Genomic DNA, 19,015 nt, shown 5'->3' on the forward strand with positions numbered 1-19,015 from the left:
GAAGAGCGCCTTTGCGGCTTTGATGCAAATTTTTTTTTTTTTTTTAGGTAAATCAACTTCCCAGCAGGAACACTTGAATAGCCCTTATTTAAATCATTAGGTCCTATAAGTTATAAAATGCACTAATATCCAAATCCAGTTATTTTCCTTCCTCCGTTCATGTGAATGAAACCCAGACCGAGGCTGGACCGAGGGCTGAGAGGCGCATGCTCAACAACTCAACTGACAACTCAACTGCACTTTACAGGAAAGGCCAAAGCAGACTCTACCTGCTCAGGAGACTGAGGTCTTTTAGAGTGCAGGGGGCACTCCTGAAGACCTTCTATGACACTGTGGTGGCATCAGCCATTTTGTATGGATCGGTCTGCTGGGGCAGCAGCATCTCGGCTGCGGACAGGAAGAGACTAGACAGAGTGATCAGGGAGGCCAGCTCTGTCCTGGGATGCCCCCTCGACACGGTGGAGGTGGTGGGAGAGAGGAGGATGATGGCTAAGCTGTCATGCATGATGGAGAATGACTCCCACCCCATGCAGGACACCATCTCAGCACTGAGCAGCTCCTTCAGCGACAGGCTGCTCCACTCGAAGTGTGTGAAGAAGGAGCGCTATCGCAGGTCCCTCCTTCCTGCAGCTGTCAGACTCCACAACCAGCACTGCTCCCTGTAGACCACAACCAGCACTGCTCCCAGTAGACCACAACCAGCACTGCTCCCAGTAAACAACATACACACCAAAAAAACAGACAAGAACTGCACTATACTGTACACTGACTGTGCAATATCAATACTACTCTGGTGCAACGTAAATCATACTGCGCAATACTTCAGGTGCAATTTAATTCCAATCACTGTGCAATTTCATATGTCCAACTGTGCAATTGTGTTAATAGTCTGTTTTATTGTCAATATATTGTTCCAATTTTTAATATTCCTTCTATTAAATTGTTCAAATTTGATGTGTGTCTCTTTTGTTTTGCTTTTTGCACTGTGTTGTATCTTGATTTTTGTTTTTACTGATGCTTCTTGTTTCTGCACTATCCCCTTTGCTGCTGTACACTGCAAATTTCCCCACTGCGGAACTAAAAAAGGAATTTCTTATCTTATTGATATTGCAGCTACAAATGGAGTTCACTGTAGCAGCATAAAGCATTTGGGTTATTTGAAACATGGGTGTCAGAATGAGAGTAGAAAGGCCTCTTCACACCCACAGCTACAGGAAATAGAGAAAAAGGCAGCAAAAGGAAAATAGCTTACTAAAATTAAGTAGAAGACAACAAGGCAGTCTGAAGGGAAGTGGGTACACTAAAAAGGTGGACAAACAGGCATCACACATTGATATCTAACTTACGTTTGCGTCTTTAAATTCCTTAAAGTTAAAGGCTGAAGGTCGGTATAAATGTTGTTGGGAGTTGTGAGACAAATGAGATTAAACAATGGTAACATATCTGGAGATAATTGACAGATTTATTGACATATGGTTTATGGTATAAATGATGTGCATTACTTTTTTGTCATACAAAAAAAAAGTTTGGAATAAATAAAAACATAGCTAACGAATTTGAAGGGCTGCTTTTACTTTGACGAGACAAAGCTGTGGATGTTTCCTCTTTCCTTATTAAACAGTACAGTAAACAGTTTGGACAGTTCATAGCTGAAAAATGTCAGCTAAAAGTGGTTTGTTGATTCCAACATGATGCATGATGTATGAAATGAGAATAACTACCCTGGTACAGTTCTGTATCCAGCATGTTTTTAATGTCCACGCAGCCAAATACGAGCAGTGAAAGAGGATACAGACTCAAGCCTGACTCTCCTGCTTTCTGTCCGCTACATGGGTCTCCTTCTCCTTCTCCTTCTCCTCCTCTTCCTCCACTGTCAGTGCTAACCAGGACTCTTTGTGCAACCTCTCGCTCCTCTCCACCTCCTGAACGCTGGGCGGTAACGTCACCTGCATGTGCGCCGGAAGGTGCTTGAACTCGTCCTCGTTCACGTCGTAGTCCTTCATCTTCGAGTCCAGCACCCACCAGCGGCCGACGAAGCCCACGTCTAGCACCCGCTGAGGGAGCTCCCTCCAGGGTACCCACAGGTTGGAGCACTTGGCTTCGTACAGCGTCGCGTCCGGGTCGTAGTCGGCGCGGTAAACCAGAGAGAGGAGAAACAGGCTGGCGTGCTGGAGCCGGCCCTCGTTGCGAAGTTTCACTAGGCTCTGCACGTGGCCGTCGGAGGTCCCGTTGCGGATCCACGGCGACAGCAGGCCCAGCTGGTTGGAGTACTCCAGCAGGGTGGCTTCGAAAGACGAGCGGTCGGGTTTTGTGTAGAAACAGGCCCAGGCCCCGCCCAGCAGAGAGGCGTACACGGAGGCTTTGAACGGTCGCTCCCACGAACCGACGACCACCTCCCGACAGGCCTCTTTGTAGTCAGAGAGCAGGCCACGACACCACACAACTACAGGGAGACGGAAGAATGAAGCACAAGAAAGTTCACTGAGTGCTGCCTGGTGTCCCAAACACACACGCACGCACGCACGCACGTTATATTAAAAATATAATAAACCAACTTCTATTCAAGTTAAATGAACAGTGGTTTAACCTGCTGCTTCTCTCCTCATTTTCAATATAAACAGTAGAGCAATAATACAGAGATCAACCGCTGATAGTGATCAAACAACTTGGGACAGAATCATTCCTCTACAAACGCTGTTTAAATAACCTGCTGATAGTAATCAAGTAGTCCACCTACAGGGTTCATTTGGGCTCTTTTCATGCATGAAAACATACGGAAAAACATTTTAAAACTACGTTAGACTAACGTTAGTTGAATTTCTGTTTTGTTTTTACTTTACTCCCGTGATAATTTCCCTCGGATGATATTAGGTAGTTGACAAATATGTAATAAAAATGTTTTGTTTTTTTGGAAAACACCATGCTTGATGTTTATGTAGTGTGATATTGGATATTTGAGAATCTTAAATAATATGCTAATAGCAAGATTCATCTTCATTGTGTGATATTTACAGCTGATTTCAGTGTTGAGGAGCTCATCAGAGCAACCAGCTGCTGTAGGGGTTTGGAATAAAACCCCAACCACTTATCTTAGAAGGAGAACATGGTTGATTCATGACCCAACAGGAAAATAATTACTTTTCTCACACTCGTTGGACCTATACAAACACCTTTTAACAATGACCTCTAAATGGGTAGCATTTCTATACTGTAATGTACACATTCTGATAAAAGCCCTAGCTTTTACTTCTCTAAAAATCCATACTAATTCAACATAGTAATAACATGATGGTTTTGATTAACCGTCCTGGCAAAAACCCAGTTTCTCTGTCCTATTTAATGTTTCCTGGAGAATCTCCCAGGAAGTGCATGGCATCTAAAGCAGCCAGCACCCAAACTGGGCAGCACAGGATCCTTCCTCCTGTCTGATGGGGGAGCTGACATGAACGGAAGTGACCTCACTGCTCAGGGACAAAAACAGGACCGCTGGTTTCTCTAAGACAGGGGTGTCAAAAATACAGCCCGGGGGCCAGAACTGGACCACCAAAGGGTCCAATCTGGCCCACAGGATGACTTTGCAAAGTGTAAAAAGTCAATAATTTCAATTTTATAATAACATGCACTGCAATTCCTATTTGGGGGTCGCGCTGTCTTAATAGCGCCCAAGCTACGTGACACAACACTATCAAGCTTCTGTTCATACAGGAGCCGCCGGTGGAAAATATCTTTGTCAAAACGGAGAAAAGTGGACACAGAGTGTTGGGGTTTTCTAAGAAAACGGACCAGATCCTATGTCTTTACAGAGCTAAATGGTAAGCCAGTGTGTTTGGTGTGTTCACAGCACCTTTGTAGATGGATTGTTCGTTAATTGTGGACGTTTTCAGAATGTACTTATACTTCTTTTCACTGACGGGAAGGGGGGATTTGGAGGTGTTATTATTTATAGGTTGCCATGCAATGGTTTTACTGGTTCGGCCCACTTGAGATCAAATTGGACTTCTACGTGGCCCCTGAGCTAAAATGAGTTTGACACCACATGCTCTACGATAAAGCATGCTGTAATGTTAATGTACGTCACAAGCTATGTGGTTATTATGTGCTAACACATGACAGCCATGACATGATTGACAACAACTAACGTTACACAAGAGTGCAACATTTTGAAGGAAACCTATTTAACTGTTATTTAGCATCTGCTGATGTTAAATGACAATGATACAGTAACGTTAACTACAAGCGTAGCTAATGACAAGTGAGAATATTTCCCTTCTAAAAACACCAGTGACCTGGGCAGTAGGAGAACCTAATGTTTACCTTAAAGGTCCCATATCGTGCTCATTTGCAGGTTCATACTTGTATTTTGTGTTTCTAATAGAACATGTTTACATGCTGTAATGTTAAAAAAAACTTTATTTTCCTTATACTGTCTGCCTGAATATACCTGTATTTACCCTCTGTCTGAAACGCTCCGTTTGAGTGCATTTCAACGGAATTGCAACAGAATTGCGTTTCTAGGCAACAGTTTGGGTCCATGTTTACTTCCTGTCAGCTGATGTCAGTCACATACACTGCAACAGGAAATAAACTGGGACACATTTAGAATGTTTATGTTTAAAACTGTGAAATAATCTAAATATTGTATATTTGTGACATCACAAATGGACAGAAATCCTAACGGCTTGTTTCAAACGCGCAATTTCTGAATACGGGCTGTGTGTGTTTCTCTGTATATTGAGTGTTTTGATAGTTTAACAGTATTTATAAAGCACTTAAACCTGCTTTATAATATAACAGACATGAAAATCTCACTTTTTACAATATGGGACCTTTAACGTGTATGTCGAAAGCTAACGCTAGGGGTGTCCCTGTAACCTTAACGTTACACTAACTAACCAGCTAGCTAACGTTAGCTGACTCGGTGTCTCACCCGCTTTACTCTTCTTCAGTCGGTCCCATCTGCTGCCTGTGACCGGTACCGGTACCGGAGCTGCTGCTGCTGCTGCTTCTACCGCCGCGGAGAACGTCCTCCTCACCACACGCAACGAAGCCATTTCAACTGAATTCAGTCACCGGCTACACGGTCTCCGGTCACCTTCACGCACAACCAGCATGCTGCCTCACAAGAAGACGGCAGCTCACGTGAAGCCAACATGGCGTCCTAACGGTGCATCGTTTTTAATCTTCCGACAGAAAACTCTACCTCGCAAACGTTCCTCTCGCTGTCACTTGAACAGAGAGTGTATTCGTAACAAAATTATACAAATGTGAATTTTTTTTTTTGTTTTATATTGGAAAGGAATCGAATGTGTCGCATAACTGTGCAATACACCGTATGTTATATTTTAATCAACAAACAAGATATGGTTCACGTGACATCTTTGTTTACGTGGTGACGTGTACCGGAAGTCATGCTGACCAGGTCCAGAGCAGCAAACTGACAGACACAGCAGGTCGCTAGTTATTAAAGACAGGTGTTAGCAGTGTGTGGGACTACTTTATATCGGTTTATTAAACCTTCACGGACTGCGTTGTCATTTATGTAAGTCAGCTACCTTTCACATGTTCAAACTAATGAGTGGGAGGGCGACTTTAGCCTAACGTTAGCTGCTATTAGCTAGCTGTCATCACCATCATCATCAGGGACATCCTGCTGCGGACAGGTCGGTTTAACTGTCTCTGGGTGGAGGACAAAGCTACGGGCAGGACTGTAACTTGTCTTGATGACATTTTGACATTACTGAACTTTTAACTGTATATTACAATTAACTTGATAGGTGAGCTTGCTGCTTGGCTAAATGAACAGATGCTTGATCTCTGTAAAGAGATGTGGTACTAGCCTGCAGTACGTGAACGCACCTTTACCTCAGTGCTCATCTTCTCCAGGTCTTCGTGGATGAGGTTGCTGTTGGATCACTGAGGCAATGGCCAGTCCTAATGATCTACAGTTCCAAGGTAAAGACTGAAGTCATTTAATCCTCTCAGCTGTCAGTGTTTGTTAGTTTTCTCTGCCCACACTCTTTCTTCTCCATCTGCCTGGCTTTGCTTTTCTCTATTCCCTCCTCAAATCCTCGATTGAGTTACGTTTTGCTCCCGTTCTAGAATATAAATATAAATATATAAAAATAGAGAAATCATGAGAAAATACAAATACGAAATATATATATATATATATAACAACAGTGCAAATAATAATGCTGAAAAATAGGATCTATGCAAATAATATAAATGCATGCATTTATAAGAATGCAAGAATAGTGTAAAATAAGAATATTAGTTTAAATGTAGTGTATAAATAAATGCAGTGTTAATGCCGGAGTGAACCAGATTATTGCACAGCTTAATTACTGCACCAAATTATTGCACTGTTAAATCAGTATTGCACAATTAAAGATATAATAAATTATGGGGTTATAGCTCCTGATTATACATATATGTTGTGTGTTATATATATATATGTATGTTTATGTATATATATATATATATATATAAACATATTGAGGACACATTGAGATCGGATCTTTCAGACCACATTCAGAGATGGTACTGGTATTGGTAGACAGGCGTTCTCATTTTTAAAACGATACCCAGCCCTAACCACTACTAACTCCCTGTGTTTCTTGATGCACGTGTGTAGAGTTTGAGGAAGCAGCAGAGCTGTTGTCTGCAGACCCGGGGGCCTCCACACTCAGTATGTCTGCCTCCAACACCAGCAGCACCACTACAGCAGCAGCAGGAGGAGGAGGAGGAGAGGATGTCAAACTAGACCTCTCGGATGATGAGGAGGGTCAGGAGGAGAGTTCAGAGGTGCGTAAAGTATCTGTGTTGACCTGTGTCGCCGTGACACCAGTTCTCACTAAGTCGCGATGTTTTGAGTGGACAGCAGCTGAAAGATGTGTGTGTGCTTCCAGCTGTTAGGAGGACAGAAACCAACCGGTGGCTTCTGGACCTTCGAGTACTATCAGTCCTTCTTCAATGTTGACACAATGCAGGTACGAGCCCCTCCCTCTCTCTACAAACACACTGTTTATACAGCTGCAGTTGTTACTGAATAACATGCGGGTGATCTTTTATGATAAACCGATCTCAGAGAAATAAATGGACGCATTTTTTCATCACGATGATTGCTTTTAGTTTGTTGTTTTGCTTGACACCCCCATCATGTGATGCAGGTACTGGACAGAGTGAAGGGGTCAGTGATGCCATTACCTGGAAGAAACTTTATCAAACACCACCTCAGAAGTAACCCAGATCTATATGGTAAGCCAGTGGAGACGTGTTCCATCTGAATGTGTTATATTTAGGGCTGCCCCCCTCTAATCGGACGTTGTGGTCCCAGTCCCCTAAGATTTCTTTGGTCGGTTAGTCGTTTTTTATGCTTTTTTTTCATGCCGACCGACTTGTTTCTAAGAGCACATCTCTGGTAAACTCCAGATTTAAAGTGGTGCTTTGGTGTGATTCTTTGTGGAGAAACTCAGTTTCACAGATCTGTCGATTAAATCAACTAATCGATTAGCCGACTAAATGGTATGAGTGTTACAGATGACGATTAAAGCTGAACAAATATATTGAAAACATAATGTAGGCTACAGCCATCCTTTAACCCTCACCCTACCAACCTATTTAACATACAAGGACTACAGACTGGGGTCCCCGAGGACCTCAATACATTGGTCTTTTGAAAAAGCACAAATAAAAAGAATGATGTGAAGTCATTAGAAACAAATTGATTGATAAAGTCATGAAAAATTGGAATGATAGAATAAAGCACCTTTTGAGGTATGACAAAGTATACCTCTGGGGTCTGCAGGGACCCCGGTCAGTAGGATGAGGGTTAAGGAAATGTCCGTCCGGTAAATGATGAATTAATGGACAACCCTGAATAAAACTTTCTTAGTCGGGCTCTTTTTATTCAAGATAAATGTGCACAGTCAGCATATACATGCATTAATATCTCTACATCGATTCAAGTCAATTCAATTTTATTTGTATAGCCCAAAATCAAGAATCACAAATTTGCCTCGGGGGGGCTTTACAAACCCTTTTAACAGGGAAAAAAATGTTAGAACCTCAGGAAGAGCAACAGAGGAGGGATCCCCCTTCAAGGATGAACAGACGTGCAATAGATGTCATGTGTACAGAGTAACAACATAATGAAAATACAACATGGACAATCCATATGACAAAAAATAATACATGTAATGTGAACATATGTGAGAAGGTGGATCCAGGAGGATGTCAAGCAGCTTCCAGGCATCGCCAAACAGATAGAGCCTTAGCAACGCGACCTCCTCTCCACGCCAGATAGGTAGAACCAGAGCAACACGACCTCCCCTCCACGCCAGATAGATAGAGCCAGAGCAACACAGCTTCCTCTCCATGCCAACCAGATGGAGCCTTAGCAACACGACCTCCTCTCCACGCCAGATAGGTAGAACCAGAGCAACATGACCTCCTCTCCACGCCAGACAGATAGAGCCTTAGCAACACAACCTCCTCTCCACACCAGATAGATAGAGTCAGAGCCCAAACAGCACAACCTCCTCTCCACGCCAGATAGATAGAGCCAGAGCCCGAGCAACACGACCTCCTCTCCACCATGAACCTAGAGAGAGGACCATATTAATCGACTGGATTAAAATGGAGGCTCTGCCTCTTATCTACTTGTTGCCATGGTGAATCGTGGATCGTGGTATCGGAGCTCCATTGATGATGGCTGTTTTGTATGTTCAGGTTCAACCTACTCAGAGTTGATTGATCGGAATCTAGTCAGCTGTTCTGAGTTTCCCTCCTCAGGATTAGTCAACTCCGAGTTCCGGCTTAGACTCAGAGTTTGTTAAACCTGCTTTCTGAAAGTTTGTGATGACATGTTTTTGTAGTGTTGTTTAGTTTTAACGGCTAGCACCTCTGCGTTATGCAATGTCCTCCAGGCAATGTGAGTTTTGATCCGTTCCGTGACTTCTTCTCTCCCTGTGTGTGTGTGTGTGTAGGTCCATTCTGGATCTGTGTGACACTGGTGTTCTCAGTAGCCATCAGCGGGAACTTGTCCACCTTCCTCAGTGAGATGGGAAACTCCTCCTACCACTACAGACCACAGTTCCACAGAGGTCAGTCGTCCACGTGGTCTTTGATTCAGCTGAACAGTATATTATACACCTGAAGTTGAAGTTGGTCTTAGTTTGACTGAGTCCTGCTGAGTCTGCTCTCTCTGTCCTGCGTTTTGCTAACAGTGACCATAGCTGCAGTAGTGATCTTCATGTATGCCTGGCTGGTGCCGATCGGTTTATGGGGTTTCCTGACCTGGCGGCAAGGGACTGAGAGGCAGATCGGAGGCTATTCCTTCCTGGAGACCGTGTGTGTCTACGGCTACTCCCTCTTCATCTATATTCCCACCTCGGTGAGTCCATCGCTCTCTCCTGAGTTCTACTAGTGGGTGTCAGGCTCACAATAAGACTAACTATCCCAGTATAGAGCACCGGGTGTATTGGCTTAAACTTCAGTGTAAAGGTGACACAAGGGGAAGAACATCTTTAACACCTTGCCATCTCTCCACCTGGTAAAAACCATGATCAGACCAGTAAAGATAGATAAGTGCAGTCGGAAATGTCATATTAAAGGTACAATTGATAACATTCAGCCACTAGATGTCCCCTCCCGTTCCATTACATTTACTTCAGAACGAGTGGTTGCCAGTTCGTTGCACAACCTCCATATTTTATGGTTGAGTAGAGTGACTCTGACAGTCATGTCAAGCGGTGAATCTTTCATTAATGTAGCTGTAGACTTACATTAGGTATGTGTGTGTTTCAGATGAGATCAGCTGTTCAAGCAGTCAGTCAAACTCGACAGAAAAAAAATAAAAACTCACTAAAACCATCTCGGTTAAGCTGGGCATACACTGTACCATTTTAGAAATGTTGTTGTGTACTTCCTGCTCCTACAGTAGGAGTAGATCGTTTGCGATGTAAAGCCAAAGCACTTACGATTTATGTGCTCACACTACCAGTCAAATTTTGTCAATCAGTTGTCAATAAAGATTTGTTTGAAAGCTCCGAGGCAGGTAAAGTTTGGTGCCTTCTGGTGCTACGCAACGCAATATTAACGTTACTGTCGTTGTCTAGAAGCCACAGAGGCTAACAATTCGATAGATTTGAAGATGAGTCCGTATGAACGCCCCGCCCCCATGTCGTATTCACGACCTTTTAAGTGGAATGTTTCTGAAAGCTCAGAGTTCACGGGTTCTGACGTGTTTGTTGACGTTGTCAGAAATGGCGGCGGCCATGGAGAATTATTTTTCGGTGCATAGTAAATTAATATATTGTAATTTTAGTTGTATATTGTATATATATTATATCTTCATAATTTTATAATAAGTTTGAGGAAAATGTTGATATTCCCAACGGCCTCATCTTTTTTCCTCTGTCATTATGCCTTTGCATTTACTGGACTACTCGTGGACAATCATGCAATTAATCATCATTAAATATATATATATATATACATATATATATATATATGTATATAAATAATCCTGATTAAATATATATATATTCAACCATGATTAAATATATATATATACATATAGTTACATTTCATCCCCATTGTGTAGTAAAAGAGCATTTAACAAGAACACACGGAATAACTTTTGTTTTTGGAATCAGTTGCTGATTAAAAAAAAACTGCTTTTATCTGATTAATAATTGATTAATCAAAGTAATAATCAACAGATTAATTGATTATCAAAATAGTTAATTGTTAGTTGCAGCCCTAGTACAGCTGAATTCATGCTAAAATCGTCCTGCTGAGACCCGTCTTTTCAGGCGGACTCGGTCCAGTTGTTTAGTCCGCACCCGAGTTTGATGGACAGCTTTAACATCGCCCTAAACAAACCAAATGAACCAGAGTTTAATTGAAATGAACCAAACATGTTAAATCTGAAAGCACCCTGAGAAGACTTCACTAACCAATAATGTAACCCCGTCATCTCCAGGTTTTGTGGATCATTCCATATGAGTGGTTGCGCTGGACACTGATCCTGATCGCCATGGTGATATCTGGCTCAGTCCTGGTCCTCACCTTCTGGCCCGTCGTCCGTGACGACACCAAGGTGATGGCAGTGGCTACCGTCGTGACCATCGTGGTTTTGCACACGCTGCTGGCTATCGGCTGTAAGGTCAGTGGGCCGCGTGGACGGGGCCTCATATCAGTTGTACACTTTTAACCTTGACAGAATAGTACTTTTTTTTTTCTCTTTTCTTTCAGATGTACTTCTTCCAGACAGCAGTTCACGTACCACCAATGACCACTACATCCCCTCCAATTCACACGACACTGACCACCAAACCCCACTGACCAACAGAAAGGAGTGCTGGCAGCAGGGAGAGAGGAAATGAAGGATGTATCTGTTGTGTTTGGGAATCACATGCAGATATGAAACCATGTATAGACAGGCGGTTGAGGCAATGCTGATTATTGCTATTGCGTGATCTGTTCAATGCTCATGTGATGAAGGGCTGGGATGGGTGTGTGTGTGCGTGTGTGTGGTTGTTTGTCTAATTTATCCTGAGGTGGTTCTACTGTAACTGAAGTAGCACTCGTTCACTGCAATACTTGTACATTTCTACTGTGATGTTTCGGGATGTGGTTGCATCAGTCTAGCATGGCTTCTCTAACACTGATTTCCCCTCGAAGATTCAGACACAAGTTTAGAAGAAGACATTAAGAATTACTCATCAGTAGTAGGGAAAACTGTAAGACTTCTAAACCAAATACAATCATGAAACCATGCTGCGACCGACCGTTCCTTCTTACGAGATATCAGATGGACACTTAAAGGTCCCATATTATAAAAAAGTGAGATTTTCATGTTGTTTTTTTTTATTATAAAGCAGGCTTAAATCCTATGTAAATACTGTGAAAGTATTGAAACGCTCAATCCACAGGGAAATACACAGCCCGTATTCAGAAACTCTGCATTTGAAACAAGCCGTCAGGATTTCTGCCATTTTGTGATGTCACAAATTTACAATATTTAGACCCTTTACACAGATTCAAATGTAAACATTCTAAATGTGTCCCAGTTTATTCCTGGTTGCAGTGTATGGGAATGTCATCATCTGACAGGAAGTACACATGGACCCAAGCTGTTGCCTAGCAACGCAATTCTGTTGCAATTTCGTCAAAATGCACTAAAACGGAGCGTTTAAGACAGAGGGTAAATACAGGCATATTCAGGCAGACAGTATGAGGAAAATAAAGTTGTTTTTTTTTAACATTACAGCATGTAAACATGTTCTAGTAGAAACACATAATACAAGTATGAACCTAAAAATGAGCACGATATGGGACCTTTAACAAAATAAGTTACACCAGGCTGTTGCATCACATCAGTACTTGTTAGTTTGATAAATCCATTGTTGGTTTGAAACAAAAAGGTACTCATCCAAGAAGGTGATGACAAAACACCTGGTTTGGGTGTGCCCAGATGTTTCTCATTCCCAGGGCGTCAAATGCCAATGCACAAGTCACCCCTTTAGCAGCTGTATTAGGGATGTCACGGTGAGGACGTTTTCCCACCGGTTAATAAACTTGTGACAACACTGCTGTTACCGATTACATTGGACATTTTACAAGAAAAGATGACGCTCAGTATATGTAGAGGGCTTACTCTGATCTTTAGGGGGGGGACTTTAAGCGTAACCAGGGTTCCACAGGTACAACATGAAAACCAAAGGAGATGTAAAGAAGTGTCTACCCTCTAACAAAAAAAAAAATGGAATTTACATAGTTTTTGCGGATTTAGATTTAAGAACAAAAAAAATCCCATAATTTACATATATATTTATTTTGCACCAAATGTGTTTAAATTGTAGATAACCTTGTTTGTTAACTTTTCCGATAATTAGAGAACCGTACTGATGTGCTTATTTTTGAAGAGGATATCTGTGTCTATAGGAATGGGTGGTCATCCCATACAGGTCGACTTTGAGGGCCCCTGTCTCCTGAATGGTTTGTTCAATCTGGTTAATCAAACCACGTTTTAACATTCTGTCATATGTAAGGTAAGGGATAATGTACAGCGAGCTGGTCATTGTTGTGAAAGAATCGCCGACAGGGTGATTCCGCACCCCGACGCCCTGAAGGGGACAACGGAACAATGACCCGCTAGCTGTACATTATAAATATGAATGTGTTATTACGCGGCTACTTACTGAAGAAATCAATAATTTGACACAAAAACGGTCCTCCAGAGTCCGACATCAGAGCTGCGCCCATAGCAACGGTCTGTTATAGAGAAATTACAGCCCGCAGAACGCTGTGATTGACCAATTAGAATCGAGTATTAAACACAGCCGTGTAATAAAGGTTAATGACATGTATTATGGATTTCTGACAGAATGCCCCTAGTGTGTCTCAGCCACAGGCTGTATAAAAGTGAGTACTAAAACATTACGTAATGCCAACGTTGCACTTTGGTCATATTTTTTGTAAGTCACAACGTTGCCAACAGGTGACGTTGTGATAACGTTGCGCTATGGTCGCAAAATAACCAGCCCTCACAGAGTCTGTTCTGCAGTGTTGAAATAACGTTATAGAATGACGTAAATACAATGCAATTTAACAATGTAACAATTACGTTACGTCATAGTCCTCATCCTTACTTCATTAGAAGCGTTACTGGGAGGTTGTCAGAACGTTTGTAAATGACATGCTGGCTTACATTAAATGATCTATCTATCTGTCGGTCAAGTCAAACTTTATTTATAGAGCACGTTTAAACAAACACAGTGGACCAAAGTGCTGAACATGTACATAATACAAATTAATTCAAAGCTAAGAACGGAGTAAAAGCAATAAACTTAATATGCACATAGTAGCAGTAAAAGAGTAGCAGCACAACAGAGGATAAACTTAATCAAACAAGGAAGAAGACGTGGATCAGCAGTAACTTAAAGGTCCCATATTATGAAAAAGTGACATTTTCATGTCTTTTATATTATAAAGCAGGTTTAAGTGATATATAAATACTGTGAAATTATCGAAACGCTCAATCCACAGGGTGATACACAGCCCGTATCCAGGAATTCTGCATTTGAAATAAGCTCTCAGGATTTCTGTCCATTTGTGATGTCACAAATATACAATATTTAGACCCTTTACACAGATTTAAACGTTAATATTCTAAATGTGTCCCAGTTTATTCCTGGTTGCAGTGTATGTAAATAACATCAGCTGACAGGAAGTACACATGGACCCAAGCTGTTGCCTAGCAACGTAATTCTGTTGCAATTTCGTTGCAATTCCGTTGAAATGTGCTAAAACAGCGTTTAAGACACGGTAAATACAGGCAAATACAGGCATATTCAAGCAGACAGTATGAGGAAAATAAAGGGTTTTTTGAACATTACAGTATGTATACATGTTCTAGTAGAAACACAAAATACAATTATCAACCTGAAAATGAGCACGATATGGGACCTTTAAGCCCAACCATGTAGTTTTTTCCTAAACCTAACTATAGTGGTTTTATTGCCTGAACCTAAGCAAACGTTTTTGTTTAAACTACAAATGTTAAGCACGTGTTTACTGCGAGTGAAAAGTGACTCAGAGGGGTCTGATAAAGCCTCAGTATGTGAGGTGGGATGAGAACGTGTTGGATAACCTCACACTGATGCAGTTTCGACAAAACCGAATGCAGAGCTGCTGTTCAGAGCTTCCGAACACGGTCCAGTGATCAAGTGAGGTTGTCAAAGAACAGTGCTGTTCCTCGTCTTTTTCACCACTGCTGGGCGTACTGTAAAGACTGTAAGATAAACAGGCGTTATTCAATGTATGAGTAATAATTCAGCGTATTGTTAAATGTGCTCTGCTTTTACAAGCAAGTTGTTCTCTCCTAAGACAGGTGGTCTTGCTATTACAAGCTATGATTCCTTATAGACGTCAGTCATGGAAATGAAGGACAAAAGAGGGTGTTTAAGACAGTGAAGGTGCGGATACTTACTGAGTATCTGTTGGGGATCTTGGCACCGTGATGTACAGGTGTCTTCAGGTTGCCCTTACAGTGGGGACACTGGCCTCCGGCTGGGAACACATGAAAAACTTGATGCATGCTTGCTTAGGTTAATGCTGCACTAAACTTTTATACCTTTTCATATTAAAGCTGAAGTGGGTAGAAATAGAGCAAATATGATTAAAAAAACTATACCTATATCGTGACAGTAGTGCATGAGACAGGTAATCTGAAAAAAAATCATGTGCCTCTGTGCCCTCTGGTGTCCTCCGGTGCTCCTAATGGCATGTTCAAGATTTCCCAGACCGGAGGAAAACAACCAATCAGAGCCGAGCTGGGGCCTTGCCGTCTTTGAGCAGCTGTCAATCACTCGCAAACTCCGATCAAACGGTTAAACTAGGCAGCGCTGATCAAATACGAATAAATATTATGTTACGTTAATGCCTATTTCTTGTGTTACACACACACATTGACTACCTACTCCCTCATGCTTTGATTCATTCTTGTATTCATCAAAGTGACGACTGACCAGAATGTATAGTTTTTATCCCAGTTAATTGACCATGATTAACATCATATCAGCAACATTACTACAGTTTCGATGTCTATCTGTAGAATATGTTATGGAGATGAAAAAGTAAAGACTTATTTTTAAATCGACACTTCCTGGTTTCATTTAGAAATAAAAGCCCTCAAGGGTTTTTTCTATGGACAGAATATCTTCATTTGTTAACACACTCACTTTTATTCTGAAATATGTGCCGAACAGTGTTGTAGAACATGCAGTGACTTGTAGAGCTCCATGAATGAATATAGTACGGGGTTTTAATTGTGGATTATTACTATTATTTACAAATTACCACACGTTTCTTAACCTTTCTCTGTCTAAAATAAATATAAATGGCATTTATAATGAAATGAAATGGCCATTATGAAAGACAAACTATGTAAAAAGAAAGGGCTGACAGCAGCAGCCGCCACGCGACGCAGCAGCCGCCACGCGCTCCTGACGTTCCCGGTGTGGATGAGGCGTTATACATCCTGATCAAAACAGGAAGGAAGTGAAAAAGTAGTAAAGTCCGCCTCTTGCTTGATTTTATTGGCTGACTAGGTCAAGTGAGGCACTGACGAGCGGTGCGACTCCGCGCCTGGTGCTGAAAAAGTTGAGAATATTTGAGCTTTCCCCTGACATGTCCAAAAGTAACGGAAGAGGGGTGCCCCTTGTGTCGGTCTTTGACCGAGTGACGAGTTGGGAGTGAGAATGTGTTGCAGAAGCACAAGTTCCTGCAGTGGATGATCAGCTTCTCACCTCATCTTCAAAGGTAGCTGTTCTCAAAAAAGAAAGAACAAGTTGTGTTTTCTGATAGATGGTGATGAATGGAACATCGTCCAACCTTGTTCTGAATATATCCATGTTAAGAATACTGATACCTGTTTGATCTTGTGTTGTGTCTGATTCGGTTGCATTACAGTTGGTCTCAGAACTCCTCTGCAACAGCTGTAAAGTAAGAGGTAAACTTAAGTAAACACTCCAAATACAGCGAAAGCAGTGGAAAAGAGCACAGTCTAAAAGAATATGCCCAAGTTTTGTAAGACGCCAAATGTATCAAGACTAAATCATCTAAACTTAATAAGACCCAATCACAAAACAGCAGTGCAGTCATGGTCTCCAGTGCTCCATGCTAACATGTTAGCATTATCAGTGTGCACAACAATACATGATGTTGTGTTGTGTTCTCTGTCCTGAGCTATTGCTTAATTACAGCAATCAGTGAGCATCCAGTTCTGTTCTGGAGTTATGGATAATCGTTGGGTAACTTTCTTGTTATGTTCTTATCACCTCAGAAGGTAAGAGGACAATCTCCACTTAACAGAATACATATTTTAAAACCCAACTCTTAAGTTTCATCTATTGCAAATTGACACCATAATCTCTCAAACAGTAACCTTAAAATGATTTCTTCAACATGAGTTACAAATAAGACAATCGTAAGAAACAATAAAAAACATTGGAGGAGTTTGGATTTCAATCAAATTAGGGATGTTAATAATTAACCGATAAACGACATGAAGCATTTTAACCGACACAACACTTGAATTACAATATGCTGAAAGGTTATAATGGAATTTTTGCCCAATGGTGCCAAAAACATTCTGCCTACTGCAGGTTTAACTCAGGTCTTAAAAAATAGAATGAAATAAGGTGACCATTAAATGAACTGAAAACAAACCAACATATTTTGTGCATGAACGCATCCTGGAAGTCAGCAACGAGATACAAGCTGTCAGATTCACACAGGAAGCGAGTTTGACCCCATGCTGGGGTGTCACATGTCCCTTCTCAGTTTCCAATCAGCACTGCTGTTGTTCAATAATAAAGTAGACCAGACAGATTGCAGGATCACCATCAGCAGAACATAACAGTCTATTTGACTGTGGTTTTGGAAGAAATGTTTTAAAGGTCCCATATTGTAAAAAATTAGATTTTCATGTCTTTTATATCATAAAGCAGGTTTAAGTGCTTTATAAATTCTGTTAAACTATCAAAACGCTCAAAATATGGAGAAATACACACAGCCCGTATTTAGAAATTGTGCGTTTGAAACAAGCCGTTAGGATTTCTGTCCATTTGTGATGTCACAAATATACAATATTTAGACCATTACTCAGTTTTAAACTTAAACATTCTAAATGTGTCCCAGTTTATTTCCTGTTGCAGTGTATGTGAATTACATCAGCTGACAGGAAGTAAACATGGACCCAAAATGTTGCCTAGCAATGCAATTCTGTTGAAATGCACTAAAACGGAGCGTTTCAGACAGATGATAAATACAGGTATATTCAGGCAGACAGTACGAGGAAAATAAGGTTTTTTTGGAAAATTACAGCATGTAAACATGTTCTAGTAGAAACACAAAGTACAAGTATGAACCTCAAAATGAGCACGATATGGGACCTTTAAGATTCTAACACCCACTGTAGACGTTCCATTTTTAACTGTTGTTACGTCAGTGATCCGCCACAAACTGAAAATGAAACACACTCTGTTCTAGATTTTTAACTGCTTACTCTAAATGACACCTACAACTACAACACCCCTGCAAATACTTTGGCTGTTTGGATTACCACTGGGAAGCTACAGGATGATATAAAAACCTCAAAAAAACAATAATGGACCTGCCCTTTAAAGGGGACATATCATGCTCACTTTCAGGTTCATGTTTGTATTTTGTGTTTCTACTAGAACATGTTTACATGCTTTAATGCTCAAACAACACATTATTTTCCTCATACTGTCTATCTGAATATACCTGTATTCACCCTCTGTGTCTGAAATGCTCCGTTTTAGCGCATTTCAATGGAACGGCAACAGAATTGCGTTGCTAAGCAACAGCTTGGGTCCATGTTTACTTCCTGTCAGCTGATGTCATTCACATACACTGCAACAGGAAATAAACTAGACACATTTAGTATGTTTACGTTTAAAACTGTGAAATTGTCTAATTATTTAGAAATCCTAACGGCTTGTTTCAAACGCAAAATTCTGAAATTCCGTGCGTGTTTCTCCATAGATTGAGCATTTTGATACTTTCACATTATTTATATAGCACTTAAACCTGCTTTATACTATAAGATACATGAAAATCTCCCTTTTTACAATATGGGACCTTTAAGTATAGTACCTGAGTAAATATACTTACAGTTACATACCTCCACAACAGTTGCAACCTGGCAACCTTCTTAATTAATACTTTAGTACTACCTGTTATTTACCTGCTGTTTGTCTCTGGCCATCCTGCGGTCCAGAGCACTCTGACGCCGTCTGGCCTCCCAGTGCATAGCCGACATCCTGATACCGGTACAGTACAGCAGCTAGAGGGGGCATTAACGGCCTGATAAAGCCTGAAAACAGAGCCATGAGGAGGAGCAGATGTCTCGTTATCTTTCAGAACACTTGAATTTCAATATGCTGAAAGGTTATCATAGCACTGAGATCTAGGTTTTTAG

The 19,015-nt window shown here is 41.2% G+C and overlaps 2 protein-coding genes across 5 annotated transcripts; one reads left to right on the forward strand and one right to left on the reverse strand.

Moving 5' to 3' along the window:
- Nucleotides 1–1,444: 1,444 nt before the first annotated feature.
- Nucleotides 1,445–5,346, reverse strand: timm29 (translocase of inner mitochondrial membrane 29). Its single transcript, XM_074657334.1, has 2 exons — nucleotides 4,928–5,346; nucleotides 1,445–2,443 (listed from the first exon to the last, which is right to left on the reverse strand). The coding sequence occupies exons 1-2, from the start codon at nucleotides 5,049–5,051 to the stop codon at nucleotides 1,797–1,799; spliced, it is 771 nt and encodes a 256-aa protein (XP_074513435.1). The 5' UTR covers nucleotides 5,052–5,346; the 3' UTR covers nucleotides 1,445–1,796.
- Nucleotides 5,347–5,396: 50 nt separating this feature from the next.
- Nucleotides 5,397–12,596, forward strand: yipf2 (Yip1 domain family, member 2). 4 transcript variants are annotated; one of them, XM_074657331.1, is made up of 9 exons: nucleotides 5,397–5,539; nucleotides 5,884–5,952; nucleotides 6,635–6,804; nucleotides 6,909–6,989; nucleotides 7,170–7,257; nucleotides 8,988–9,104; nucleotides 9,228–9,394; nucleotides 10,988–11,170; nucleotides 11,260–12,596. In XM_074657331.1, exons 2-9 carry the CDS (start codon nucleotides 5,922–5,924, stop codon nucleotides 11,347–11,349), a joined length of 927 nt encoding a protein of 308 aa, XP_074513432.1. In that variant the 5' UTR covers nucleotides 5,397–5,539; nucleotides 5,884–5,921; the 3' UTR covers nucleotides 11,350–12,596. The 4 variants fall into 4 exon arrangements, with proteins under 4 accessions (XP_074513432.1, XP_074513430.1, XP_074513431.1 ...); XM_074657329.1 differs by having other exon boundaries at nucleotides 5,404–5,660; XM_074657330.1 differs by having other exon boundaries at nucleotides 5,407–5,774.
- Nucleotides 12,597–19,015: the final 6,419 nt, after the last annotated feature.

Source organism: Sebastes fasciatus, chromosome 13, assembly GCF_043250625.1.
Source record: "Sebastes fasciatus isolate fSebFas1 chromosome 13, fSebFas1.pri, whole genome shotgun sequence".
NCBI classification, from domain to species: Eukaryota; Metazoa; Chordata; class Actinopteri; order Perciformes; family Sebastidae; genus Sebastes; species Sebastes fasciatus.

Excerpts from the sequence above, each read along its gene's own strand:
- timm29 (XM_074657334.1), bottom strand. The coding sequence starts at position 5,051 with ATGGCTTCGTTGCGTGTGGTGAGGAGGACGTTCTCCGCGGCGGTAGAA. Across the intron at positions 2,444-4,927 it reads ACTGAAGAAGAGTAAAGCGG|TTGTGTGGTGTCGTGGCCTG; the intron begins GTGAGACACCGA and ends GTCTCCCTGTAG.
- yipf2 (XM_074657331.1), top strand. The coding sequence starts at position 5,922 with ATGGCCAGTCCTAATGATCTACAGTTCCAAG. Across the intron at positions 6,990-7,169 it reads TCAATGTTGACACAATGCAG|GTACTGGACAGAGTGAAGGG; the intron begins GTACGAGCCCCT and ends CATGTGATGCAG. Across the intron at positions 7,258-8,987 it reads AAGTAACCCAGATCTATATG|GTCCATTCTGGATCTGTGTG; the intron begins GTAAGCCAGTGG and ends GTGTGTGTGTAG.